The sequence below is a fragment of the Austrofundulus limnaeus genome, unplaced genomic scaffold (genome assembly GCF_001266775.1).
Source record: "Austrofundulus limnaeus strain Quisiro unplaced genomic scaffold, Austrofundulus_limnaeus-1.0 Scaffold25, whole genome shotgun sequence".
NCBI classification, from domain to species: domain Eukaryota; kingdom Metazoa; phylum Chordata; class Actinopteri; order Cyprinodontiformes; family Rivulidae; genus Austrofundulus; species Austrofundulus limnaeus.
In genome coordinates, this window is record NW_013952427.1 from 1,279,984 (window position 1) to 1,294,044 (window position 14,061).

The 14,061-nt window shown below is 40.9% G+C and overlaps 1 protein-coding gene across 1 annotated transcript in view; it reads left to right on the plus strand.

Annotated features, from left to right (window-relative positions):
• LOC106514990 (talin-2) overlaps positions 1 to 14,061 on the plus strand; it is a gene marked incomplete in the record, with an annotated part of 96,655 nt that overhangs the window by 55,532 nt on the left and 27,062 nt on the right. Inside the window, 15 exon segments of the mRNA XM_014004547.1 lie at positions 2,738 to 2,904; positions 5,126 to 5,254; positions 6,870 to 6,983; positions 7,292 to 7,405; positions 7,724 to 7,858; positions 8,194 to 8,322; positions 8,526 to 8,628; positions 8,842 to 9,050; positions 9,348 to 9,467; positions 10,318 to 10,515; positions 10,608 to 10,747; positions 11,115 to 11,208; positions 11,356 to 11,445; positions 11,531 to 11,653; positions 11,771 to 11,914. Coding sequence (XP_013860001.1) covers positions 2,738 to 2,904; positions 5,126 to 5,254; positions 6,870 to 6,983; positions 7,292 to 7,405; positions 7,724 to 7,858; positions 8,194 to 8,322; positions 8,526 to 8,628; positions 8,842 to 9,050; positions 9,348 to 9,467; positions 10,318 to 10,515; positions 10,608 to 10,747; positions 11,115 to 11,208; positions 11,356 to 11,445; positions 11,531 to 11,653; positions 11,771 to 11,914 — 2,009 coding nt within the window.

A 14,061-nucleotide genomic window follows, 5' to 3' on the forward strand; every position in this document is an offset into this window, starting at 1 on the left:
GGCTTTGCGTAATTCAGTGACACATTTATTTCGGTAACTGTTTAAACGGGACTGATTTTCAGAGGTTTTTGATATTCTGTAAGTTTTCATTGAAGAAGCTTTCAACTTTAGATGTATTACAGAGGCATTCAACCATGGAGTTTTATTTTTCCGGACCGGAACTTTACAAGTTGAAATATATTTTTCCTGTATTGTCTCCAACTTATCATAAAAATTTGACAAAATGCGATTTGGATTTGACAGAGAAATACCTTCATTCCAGTTAGTATTCTCAATCTCAGCATGAAACATGGGTAACTTTGATTTTGGAATCCTTTTAATGAAATTATGCACATGATCTGTAGGTTTCTTAAGGTTTTTTCTAATGACATAAATAAGTGAATGATCCGAGACTGAAGTATTTATAACTCCAGATATGCCAAATACGCAGTATCGGTTTGTGAAAATAAGATCCAAAATGGAATTGCATGTCTTGCCATATCTTGTTGGTACTTTAATTAACTGTTGAAGCCCTAAGTTTATAGACTTTGCTTTCAGGCCTTTGGAAGTTTTATCAGCCCAATTCATATTGATATCACCAAGAATCACAAACTCTTGATTTTATGCCTTTTATAATGTCAGTGAGCTGCGCTAAATATTTAGTTGAATTAACACTTGGAGGTTTATATGTAACAACAACCGTTGTCCTCCAGAATAATACTGAAGATGTAAAAATGATTTATTTGAGTTACTGTTTGATTGTTGGGTGAGTAAAACTGAATGAAAACCTACAGAGTTCTTATTGTTTTTAGTTTTTATGTCTAAATCCATGTAAAACCTGACAATTCTCCTTAAAGTTAAATTTAAACAATTTTCTTTATAAATAATCTTTAATACCTTTCTCGTTGTGGACTGTTGTGAATGATGTACTTTCACTCACCTTTGGCTCGCAGCAGCTCGTAGTTTTTAAGTGTCTAAGTTTGTGTTTTGAGTCTGTGTGTGGTGGGTTTTAACAGACTGCTGTCAGCTGCTGGGAGAGGCCCAGTGTAAAGCTGACAGTCACGTTAACAGATCTGACAGAAGCAGAAAGATCAGTGCACAGAAAGAAACGCACAAAGAATGTTGGGGCCTGGAGGTCGGCTCGGGAAAATTGATTGTCGGGTTAGAAAGGTTGAAAAGCGGTTTGCTCTGCTCAGGCTTTAATAACTGCAGCCATTTCTACTGTACTCTCTTTAAACTGGTGTCAGATCTCCCAAAATACAGTCGAAAACAGCGTGGAGAGAGTAAAAGAGTACCTGGAGGGATTCTGATCATTAACTCCATGAAAATTTAGTTTTATTTTGGTTCATAGTTTTGAATAAATGTAATAAATTCTGGCTGCGTTTGTGTATTGCATTGTTACAGCAAAGCAGTATTTTCTGTTGGACCAGTGTTGTATAAAGTACCACAAAGTGATACTTAAGTAAAAGTACAAGTATCTTACCAAAAAATTACTTTGGTAAAAGTTAAAGTTTCCTTTAGGAATATTACTTGAGTAGAAGTCTTAAAGTATCTGATATAGGGTTGGGTATAATCGTATCGTGTGCGATTAATCATCAGAAAAACATTAATCGATTATTTTTTGGCACTTGACGATTAATACGATTGATGCCACCAGGCAGAGTCCGGTCAGTGCTCCTCTCTGCTTCATATATGACAAACATAAAAAAAAAGATTCTGTAATTTATTTATCTATCAACACAATTTAAAACTTGATGTTTAGCCTGAAGTCTGTGATTTTGACACAATTTGGAACAGATTTTATGAAAAGAAAATCTTTCCCACTAAATTGGTCATGTGACTAGGACATAAAGGTGTCCAGGGACTCAAGGGGGTTAATCGTCAAATTAATCGTTATTGGCTAAATACCACAATTAATCGTGATTAATTTTTTTGCCAACATTGCCCAACCCTAATCTGATATGTTTTGTACTTAAGTAATAAAAGTATTAATATTGATTTAAAATGAGCAGTTATATTTTCAGTAATGACATGTATTAGGAGGTGACCTTCCCAAAAAATGCAGAAATGACTGTTGAAGTAAAATAATTAATTGATGTTAAATTTAGGATGCACTAGTCCAGCTGTTTCAGTTTATATACGTATATCAAAGCTGCACAAACCTTTTCTCCAAAATGAAAATCTATCTGAGGGCTGTGGCCAAATGCTATAATAAAATTCATGAAATACAAATACTTCTTAAGTACAGTCCTTTTATTTTAATGATTTTGTCCTGCTGGAGTGTGACATGATTTGTTTGTGTACAAATTAATACAGTATCAGAATTTTATATATTTATACTTCTCATTCAACCACAATTGAATTCACTCTATCCAGGAGGAACAATTTAAATAGATAGTATTTATTTTTTACAATAAGAAGCTGGAATGAAAACAAGCAAAAATTGAATAAAAATGACGACTTTCTACTTCTTGTCTTTTTTAAAAATGTAGTGAGTAGAAAGTACAGATAATTGTGTGAAAATGTAAGGAGTAGAAGTAAAAAGTAGGCTGAAAAAATTTACTCAAGTAAAGTACAGATACACAAAAAAATCTACTTAAGTACAGTAACAAAGTATTTGTACTTAGTTACTTTACAAATCTGTGTTGGACTGAGGATAATGTTGGCTCTGTTCACATGAAATCTCCTTTCTAACACTATTTATAATATTACTCATCAATCAGTCCATCTCCTTGTTTTGTTCCCGGCACTCCTCCAGGAGAGATGGTCCGTCAAGCTCGGGTCTTGGCTCAGGCCACCTCGGACCTGGTGAACGCCATGCGGTCGGATGCTGAAGTTGAGATAGATGTGGACAACTCCAAGAAGCTGCTGGCAGCTGCCAAGCTGCTGGCAGACGCCACTGCCAGGATGGTGGAGGCAGCGAAGGTGAGCAGCGGTGGGGTGCGTGACAGTTATTCAGGCCGTGTTGCAGAAATTTCACTTTTGATTTTTCAAGGTTTTTTTATTTTTATTCATTTCAAAACAGGTGATGTGAATCAGAATCACTGGGTAAACTAACTTTCTTTTAAATTTCTTTAAAATTCTGCAATAATGAACCTTTTTTATGGGTGAAAACAGGTTTTCAGTTACCATTTAGGCAAAACCTTAAAAGAACAGAAGGGTCTGAAACAAACATTCAGAATTAAACATTCATTTTAAATCATTCCTTCTTACATTTCAACTCTTTTTTTTTCTCTGACTACTGAGGGGAAAACTCAGCAACACCACTGATCTTATTCTCCTTTATCCAAACTTTCCATCTGCCACCTCTGCGCATTACTCTCATTATCTGCAGACAGACCTGCGTGCTGATATTAATAACTCTCCTCTTCCACCAGGAGAATTAAATGATGCCCTCCAGCTGGTTAGTGGAGTTTGATGCCAGACTTATCACCATCACAGCTGGGTATTTATCTGCGTTAATGGAGGCCAGGACCTCAGCCAGCCGCTGCCTTGGCGACTAATCGATTAAATTTAAACAGTTTATTAATTGTTTTGTGCTGGTGTTTTAAACCTGTGTCAGGTTAAGATGGGCTTGGGCCACACTTTCGAAACCAAATCCCAGTTAGAAATTATTAAAATCAACGTTTAAAAGCACGTTCTCCAATTTTAAGTGATTTATTTACAATGACAAGACGCAAACAAAAACCCTGTCTTTTAGTTTTAATATTTTTTGAAGGGGCAATATTATGTGTTTCTCGGGCATATATTAGTAAGTAGTGTTAGGAGCTCAGCGGACAGTTTCAGTTTCACTTTCAGTTTCACCAGTTGTTTGCTTTGTTGCTGCTGAGAGCCTGCAGGAGTCATGGGCGGGATGTGTGGGGTGGGGGGTGGGGTGGTGTGCTCCGTGATGAGGAAGCTCGGCTTGGAGACACAGCCCAGAGGCGGAGATGGTCCCAAAAGGTGTTTCTAGTCCCAACCTGTCGGTTTTGCTCCCCTGCCTCAGGACACTTACAGGATTTCTCAAACAGGCACGAATGAGTCAAAGTAAGACTCTGGGCATGTTTTTGATGAGAGGATAACATTATAACATGATATAAAACTCAAAAAAGTTGATTTTACATGATATAGCCCCTTTAAAACACTAAGTGTTTAAATAGGTGCTGTGATATTACGTTGAAGTTAGAAATTGCATCAGTGGTCTTATTAGATGCATGCCATCCTTACCTTGGGTGAGGCTTCCAGTTAATGAAGTTAACAGGAAATGAGGATGTGCTCAGCGTTGACCGACACAAAAACTCTGTGAATTTGTGCTGTCGCATACATAAACATGAAGAAAGAGCTGCTTATTAACAGGAACAAACTGACATTTTGCCACCAACAAAGAAATGCAGTGTAGTTTGATTTGCAGCAAGGTTTGCATGAATTTCATTCCTTTTTTTTCCCCAATTCTGCACCAGTTTCCCTTTCCCGTCTGTAATGCTTAAGCGAGGGGTGTCCAAAGTCTGGCCCGGGGGCCATTTGTGGCCCCTGAACTGAGTTTGTGTGGCCCCTGAAGAATTATACTAATTTGTTTACAAATTTGTCCCCTCGGCACAGGTGTATAGACTTTCTATGTTTAATTATGGCGAAATTATCACAGACAAAGTAAAATCTTCTTCCATTAAAGAATATTGGCTTTTTATTTTTCTTTAAATAACTAGATTCTTAGCTTTTTTCACATCTATCTGGTGACTTCTACTCAAAGCTGATTTTGCTGACCTCCAATTCACTTTTAATTAACTTATTAAATTTGTCTGAATACAGCAAGCATTTTCAACGAAAGAGTGACCTAAATCCTGATTTTATTGATCAGATTTAACTAAATTGGGTTCTTTATTCCCCAATTAAAACCTAGAAAATTGCAAAATTTCTTTCAATAAGTGAAACCTGCAAAACACTTTTAAACTTCTGGATCTAGATTAATTTACACATCCATTCCAGCAATAAATCTGACTACTTTATTTGTTTAATTTAAATATTCAATGCTTAGTTTATTGTTGAGCAGGTAAAGGAAAAATATGTTTGGCCCTCAGATCCTTCTGACTTTATGATTTTGGCCCATGTGACAAAATGTCTGGACACCCCTGGTTTAAGCTAACATTGTTTTTGTGTGTGTGTTCTTTAGGGTGCAGCAGCATACCCTGAAAATGAAGACCAGCAGCAGAGACTGAGGGAAGCTGCTGAAGGTCTGCGTGTGGCCACCAACGCTGCTGCTCAGAACGCCATCAAGAAGAAACTCATCAACAGACTGGAGGTCAGCAGGGACAGATCATCTTTAACACTTAAAAAAAAACAGCTGTATCGTGAGAATATTTCATTCTGAAATAACGCTTGGAGGTTTCAGTCAATATGCACTACCAAAGATATTTTAAAAAATAACATGCCAGGATCCCCAGCGTCCATCCTCTACAACAATGGTTCTCAAACTTTTCAGATTTTGACCCATAAAATAGAGACCTGAGACCTGTACCCCCAACTGTGTTTTAGTTAAACCTTGGTATCAGGTCACATAAACATAGGCATAATCACAATGTTCATTATCCTGCTTTCATCTGTTTTTAAGTACACCAACCTCATTCTTTTGTAACAACTAAGGCAAAAAAAAAGAAAAGAAAACTCAATTTTAAATGTAATTATTTTTGAAAATCTTTTCAGACCACACCTTAATGCTTCATGACCCACAGTGGGGTCCCGACCCTAATGGTGGGAACCCCTGGTATACAGAACTATCAAAGATAGAAGTGAAGGCATCGGTCATCAGCAACCACAAAAGCACAACTCCGTGTTGACAAATACCAGGGCAAATAATAAAGCCCTTTAAACTGCATTCTTAAAGGGATCCATGATTATTTGTAACATTAGACTTTATATGATAAACATATACTTTAACTGTAAAATAAAGACTGTAAAAATACTGTAGGCTGTTTAGTTTTCATAATTTTTAAACTAAAACTTTAAAAATATGTTACACGGACGGGGCCATTTTATTTACACGCAAAGCATTCTGGGTAAATGATGACGTGGATAGGTCCTTGGTGCGAGGCTGCTAGCGAGCTATATCCACCCTGAAGGTTAATCTTGGACAATATCTGATGATCGTCTCTTTTAAATGAAACCAGATGTGTTGACAGAGAGGAGAAGGTAGAAATGACTCAGTCTGTAACTGAAAATATAGATGGAGGACAACAGAGCTGCTTCATGGAAGAAGAACCTCAGCTTAGCCTGTTAGCTTTAGTGTTAGCCCCGACGCTATCACCATATATATGTATTTGCTCAGCGCTACACATTCTCCTCTCGTCACTGAGGTCCTCCATCCACATGACAGAGAGGGGAACGCAAAAATGACTCAGTCTGTAACTGAAAATATGGATGGAGGACCTCAGTTTAGCTTGTTTGTCGTGCTAGCACCGAGCTAATACATATAAGGCAATATACCGTGAGGGCTAACAGGCTAAGCTGAGGTTCTTCTTCCATGAAGCAGCTCTGTTGTCCTCCATCCACACTTCTCTCTGTCAACGCTCTCTGGTTTCATTTAAAAGAGTCGATCATCAGATATTGTCCAAGATTAACCTTCAGGGTGGATATAGCTCGCTCACACCGAGGACCTATCTACGTCATCATTTACCCAGAATGCTTTGCGTGTAAATAAAATGGCTCCGTCCATGTTAAAAAATAATTTAAAAAATGTACAAAATTAAACACTCTACAGTATTTTTACAGTATTTATTTTACAGTTAAAAATAAATGTTTATCAAATAAAGTCTAATGTTACAACTAATCATGGATCCCTTTAACGGTAGAGCATTTACACCCTGACTGTAAATCAGCCCGGTCTACAGTTACACACGGATGTTTGTTTGCCTCCTCAGAATGCTGCCAAACAAGCGGCGGCCGCAGCCACGCAGACCATCGCCGCCGCTCAAAATGCCGCCGCCTCCAATAAGAACACAGCCGCTCACCAGCAGCTGGTGCAGAGCTGTAAGGTGAGGATCAAAGCAGCGCGACACCCCGTTTCTCTCTGATCTTCTGTTGTTTGTCATCGTTTGGTGTGTCATGTTAATAGTTGACTTCAAGCTGCTTTTTCCTTTTTCTTATTCCCACCCTGCATCTTCTATCAGCTGCTCAGTTTCTCTGCGCCTCTGAAAATGCTGCTTGGGGATTTGCAGAGTTTAATATTAAAAGGATTTTGCACTGAGCCTTTTTATTGAAGTTTCTACTATAATTACTTTCGTGTTATTTACTGAATGTGTGGGTTTTGTGTGTGTGTGTGTGTGTGTGTGTGTGCGCGCAGGCTGTAGCAGATCACATCCCACAGCTCGTACAAGGAGTACGAGGCAGCCAGGCCAAACCAGAGGACCTCAGTGCACAACTAGCCCTCATCATTGCCAGCCAAAACTTCCTGCAGGTGCAGCAGGTTTTACTTTAGTTACACAAAGACGAGACACATGTTCTTCTCCAAGACTCAAAGTAACTTCGGCCCTACACTGAGAATCAGGCTGAAATTATAAATAGTGTTGGTGTCGTTGGGGGACCAGTTTAAGTAGGCCTGTAACCTCTTTATGGAGTCAGATGAAATTTAAAGAAACATTTCTTTTTTGTACACATAAAACGTCTCAAAAAATAACGTTGAAGTTTTTATATAAAGTGAATAATTTTTCGCTAACCCTTTTAGGAAATGTAGAGATAATATCTTTTGTTTTGTTTTGTTCGCTCCACACTGCAGCCCGGCAGTAAGATGGTGAGCTCTGCCAAGTCGTCCGTTCCCACAGTGACGGACCAGGCTGCAGCCATGCAACTGGGTCAGTGTGCCAAAAACCTGGCCACCTGCCTGGCTGAGCTCAGGACGTCCGCACAGAAGGTAGAGCTGTGTTTTCATTCATAAACAAACACTGTGGTTTTACACGTCACCTATTCTACATTTAGATTACCTCCAAAGGATTTCACCTCTGTAGATTATGTTTAATAAATAAGGTTCTTAGTAGTAATCATAATGTGCAGAAATTAGGCCACATATTCTAAAATCATTTTATTTTGCTTTGTTTACACAAATTTGCAGTTTAATCCACCTCCGTCGGTGATGTTGCCTTGACAAATAAATGCCATTTCTCTCAGACTTTAACATGAAAGTACGAAAGCACAAACGTTACAAAATGTAAAAATAAAGACTGCTGACAGTGGGCTCTTACTGGTTAGGCTCATGAAGCTTGTGGCCCCATGGAAATCGACTCTGCGCTCACAGCCATCCAGACCCTGAGAAGTGAACTGCAGGATGCCAGGATGACGGCTGCGAACGCTCAACTCAAACCTCTTCCTGGAGAATCGGTAAGACATCCTTTCCCTAAAACATCTCGTGTTCATTCTTTTAAATGTGGACGAAAAATTACAGCGGTGTCGAATTTGAGGAAGCAGTGGAAATGAAATCTAAAATTCTAGTTTTCACTTGAAGCAAATGCATTATTTTGCAGTCAGATGTTCAGTTTTTGAACGATAAAGTGGATGTTTTTTTTATTTTTTATCCTCTTTAGTTGGAGAAGTGTGCTCAGGATTTGGGCAGCACCTCCAAGTCGGTGGGATCCTCCATGGCTCAGCTACTCACGTGTGCTGCTCAGGGAAATGAGCATTACACTGGTTGGTTCTACACAACACTCTGACATCTGGAAAAATATTCAACTCTCACTTGAAGAGAAAAAAGAAAGTGATATGCAAGCATTTAATCGTATCTAGTGAGTGCACAGCCCTGTTTTCAGCTGTGCAGGGAAAACTAAAGCTTTTATCTTGTTCACCTTGGTATATATGTATTCTCTGGGGAAACTCTCTATCTGTGTGTGATCTCATTTGTAGGAATAGCTGCCAGAGAGACGGCCCAGGCTCTGAAGACACTGGCCCAGGCAGCCCGGGGAGTCGCTGCCTCCACTACAGACCCCAAGGCCGCCGCCGCCATGCTGGACTCGGCTCGCGACGTCATGGAGGGCTCAGCGCTGCTAATTCATGAGGCCAAGCAGGCACTGATTTCCCCAGGAGACACAGAGAGTCAGCAGACGCTGGCACAGGTGAGAGTGTAATTTATTCTAATAGTGTCCTTTCTGAACATTAAGATGAATTTGTGGACGGCAGGATCGCTCAGTTTTAACTAACCTGACCGTAGCACTTGTGCTGCGAAGGTGATGTGATCAAATGTTGCAGCAGAATTGCAATTTGTTTAATTTACAAGTTCCTATACACTCGCCTTTTGTGCATAGAACATAAATCGTCCTGCTCGTGAAAATGACGTGCAGATTTGTAGCTAAGCCGAATTACCTCTGCTCACCTCTGTAAAGCTTGTGCTGTGACCACACTGTGTGTTCCAGGTGGCCAAAGCTGTCTCTCACTCCCTGAATAACTGCGTCAACTGTCTGCCCGGCCAGAAGGACGTTGACATGGCTCTGCGGAGCATCGGAGAGGCCAGCAAGAAACTCCTGATAGAAACTGTGAGTCTCCGTGGATTTGTTTCTGTGTTTGGACACTAGTGCTGGGCGGTATGACCAAAATTTTATATCACGGTATTTTCAACATTTACACCGGTTTCACGGTATTTTTCTTTTCATCACAGGTCAGCGATAATAAAATGTACAAACACTGCGTATTAGCTTTTATCTTTTACTGTACCTCTGTCTGCGTCGCTGTTTCCTTCCTCTAAACGTCGTTTCTTCTCCTCCTGGTTGGAGACAGTAGTAATGCATTTTGGTCGGGTCGTGAAGGAGGAAGGTTTTAAAAAAAGATTATTATCGGGTCTATTGTTTTATGTTATTTAATAAAGTTTAACAGCACGACTCACCTTGCACACCAGTCAATTCAATTCCAGTACAAAACTTTTTCACCCCGGCTTTTCACAATAGCAGCACACTAAAGTCTCCATGCGTCTTCACGTCTCCATATTAAAGTTGCATGTTATATCTAACTATGCACGTCACTGAAGAGGTGTTTACTACATTCAGTGATGGCAAAAACGGGATGATTTTTTTAACATCAGCCAATATGAGAAGCAGAATCGCCATCCGCTGCTGCAACAAAAACATTAGCATGCTAACGCACATAGCGGTGCAGCGAGGAAAAGTGTCCCCCAGGAAACAGTTCACTGGCGGCCGCAACGAAACATTCCGCACGTGTTCAGGCTATTTAAACCGGTACGTCGGTATTCAGAAAATTCATATCATAACAAAAATTAAAAATGGTATTCGGTATTTCAGCAGCGTTCAGTTTAACACTAGTTTCATTGCTTCTACCTGTTGCCCGATTTGTCTTTCACCACGAGCCTTTCTTTTTGCGTGCTCTGTTCAGATCCCTCCAGCCTCCAGAACGTTTCAGGAGGCCCAGAATGAGCTGAGCCACACTGCAGCTGGCCTGAACCAGTCAGCAGGGGAGGTGGTCCACGCCTCCAGGGGCTCCAGCGGCCAGCTGGCCGAGGCCTCTGGGAAGTTCAGCCACGACTTTGATGAGTTCCTGGATGCGGGCATCGAAATGGCTGGACACACACAGGTTTTGTGTTTTGAATCTTTTATACAATATTATCACACTTCTTTTGAAACACAAACTTACAGTTTGATCTTTGGTGCCATGATGCTTTTCAGAAAAAAGACGACCAGGTGCAGGTGATTGGTAACCTGAAGAACATCTCCATGGCTTCCAGCAAACTACTGCTGGCTGCCAAAAGTCTGTCTGTGGACCCAGCAGCAGCAAACGCCAAAAACCTGCTAGCTGCTGCTGCAAGGTACGTGCTTGCAGATACACATCTTTAAAAAAAGGTTCAGTAACTGCACGGAGAATCCTGTTGTATCTGCTATTGTTCTGAACTCTTCCAGCTGTTGAACAATTCCAGCTGCTTAGATTTCTCTCGGGGGTCTGTGTGATCTCATGCAGATGCACAAGGCTTCTTCTCACACACTATTCTTCTTTGAAGCTTTCAAAAAACATAAAACAAAACAAGAATTTCAAACACCGACTGATAAATGGCACGACTGTAGTTTTGTTCAGTTTGGTCCTGAGTTCTCGGGCTTACGCACATTATTGGCATCTCTCTGTGAAATACTTTTTATTCTGTTCCTTTATAGATGACTTTTTGCTCCTGTGTGTTTCAGAGCTGTGACAGACAGCATCAACCAGCTGATCACGCTGTGTACACAGCAGGCGCCCGGCCAGAAGGAGTGCGACAACGCCTTGAGAGAGCTGGAGGTAAGTGGAGCTTTCATCAAATGATCAGAAAGAAACATGTAGTTATTTGTCATGATCTCTCTCAGTAGATTCACTGCTCACTCCCTGCTCTGATTTTGACTGGAAGAAATAGTCCTAAAAGAATGGATTTGCTTGTTTGTGTTTCAGGCTGTCAGGAAAATGCTGGATAATCCCAGTGAACCGGTCAGTGACCTCTCTTACTTCGACTGCATTGAGAGTGTGATGGAGAACTCAAAGGTAGACTTTCAGATTCATCAAAGAACTGAGTACCTCCTGCACAAATCCTAACCAGTTTTAATGATCTCTCTGGCTTTCTATCAAGGTTCTTGGAGAGTCCATGGCCGGTATTTCTCAGAACTGTAAGACAGGCGACGTGTCTTTGTTTGGGGATTGTGTGGGCTCAGCCTCCAAAGCCCTGTGTGGCCTCACTGAAGCTGCAGGCCAGGTGAAGTGTGTGGAGGAAATCGCTCGCAGTACAGGAGCTGCTAAAAAGATCCTGCTGTGTTCTGCTGGTAGGAGACGATTGTGATGGAGGCTGCTGACAAGTGTGATGTTTCCTCAGGCTTCCTACCTGGTGGGTGTGTCGGATCCCAACAGTCAGGCGGGACACCAGGGGTTGGTGGATCCCATCCAGTTTGCCAAAGCTAACCAGGCTATCCAGATGGCTTGTCAGAATCTTGTGGACCCACAGAGCAGCCCCTCCCAGGTCCATTCACACACCAAACGCTCTGTATTTACGGCACATCACCAGACGATAGATTGTCTCACATTAATGTGATAAACAATAGTATTATTTGGAGACCTTTTTAAACTAATGTAATGATGCCCCACCCCCGCTTACGAAGCTCATGGAAGTTTCTGAATTTTACAAACTGACCAGGGGTCAGATTTATAAAACTTGCGTACGCCACTTTTCACGCCAAGGTTGTGATTTATAAAATCCAAACTTGACGTGAAAATGTGCGGTGCCTCACGCCAGCTCTGAACCATGCGTACGCTCATTTTGGAGACAGGAAGCTGCAACACAGATGGTGAGGTGAGGAATTAGAGCCACACTGTGTAATGATCACTGTCAGATATTTAGTTTCACTTCATAATCAGACTTAGATTTTTATTCAGCTTTATCATCAGCTTTCTTAACAGTAATATTTATGCTTCTGCTGCTTAGTCATAATGACCTTTGAAATAAAAAAACTTAAATCTTAAATAAAAATTCACGCATCTCCATCCATCTCCTTCCTCCTCAGATAACCCTGACCCACAGACCCCTCCCCGACAAGAGACATTTCAACAGCACAACAGCAAAAGTCTCTCTCTGGGTACACATGCAGGGTGCACCCTTCGCCAGTGTGGATGTTATAAAACTTCACTTTTTAAAGTCCGTATTTGTTATGCGCAGGGGGCGAGGGGGGGCGGGGTCTGCCGCAGATAACAGAGCAGGCAGCGGGGGAGGACGGGAGAGAAGAGCAGTGAACTTAACTTTGAGCCAATCGCTTTTGTTCGCATTGATCAGCTGACTGATTTAAATACACCTTAACATTCATGAGGTACTTTACATTGACTGTTTATGGTTGAATGTGGGTGTGTAGAGGGCAGAACCTGAGGTGGGACCTTGTGCACAAACTCTGAGGTGAAGCTGTGATCTAAAAAGGAAAGGTGAGCAGAAACATGCGTACACACGGTTTTATAAATCTTAATTTTTTTTGGCTACGCCATTTTCGCCTTTTGGCCGCACGTTCACTTTTAGTATGGTTTCCACGCAATCCTTTATAAATCTGACCCCTGGACTGGAGATTGTGAAAACAACACAACAGCAGCTGCTGAAACAGTGAAATCACTTCCAGCCACTTCTATCCAAGTCGGCGCAATTTATTCTGTATTTTTTCTTCCTCTGGTTTCATAAAATTGCGGTAACCCACACGCTACTTACGAAGTTTATGGAAGTTTACATAGTGTAAAAAAAGAAAAACTCCGTGAACCCAAGATTTGGCACGGTGTCCTGAGGTGTTGCCAGATGAAAGAATGCAAAGATGTTCCTCTAGCTAAATGCCTGTCCACTGTGCTCTCATGCTACAGAAGCTACGAGACCATGCACCTGAGTTCACTTCTTCTTATGCTACGGGTCACGCTAATAATTGATTTACAGGTCCTTCTCAGAAAATTAACATATTGTGATAAAGTTCATTATTTTCTGTAATGTACTGATAAACATTGAACTTTCATATATTTTAGATTCATTGCACACCAACTGAAGTAGTTCAAACCTTTTGTTGTTTTAATATGGATGATTTTGGCAAAAAAGTAAAGAAAAACCAAAAATCTGTATCTCAAAAAATTAGCATATTTCATCCGACCAATAAAAGAAAAGTGTTTTTAATACAAAGTACAGAGTAAAGAGTGCTGTATCAAGACACCTCAGTGGGAAGTCTATGGGAAGGACAAAGTGTGGCAGAAAACGTTGCACAATGAGAAGAGTTGTCAGTCAGTGATGGTCTGGGGTGCCATGTCAGCTACTAGTGTTGGCCCACTGTGTTTTATCAAGGCCAGGATCAATGCAGCTATCAGGAGATTTTGGAGCACTTCATGCTTCCATCTGCTGAAAAGCTTTATGGAGATGAAGATTTCATTTTTCAGTATGACCTGGCACCTGCTCACAGTGCCAAAACCACTGGTAAATGGTTTACTGACCATGGTATTACTGGGCTCAACTGGCCTGCCAACTCTCCTGACCTGAACCCCAGAGAGAAGCTGTGGGATATTGTGAAGATAAAGTTGAGAGACCCAACACTCTGGATGAGCTTAAGACACAAGACCCAACACTCTGGATGAGCTTAAGACACAAGACCCAACACT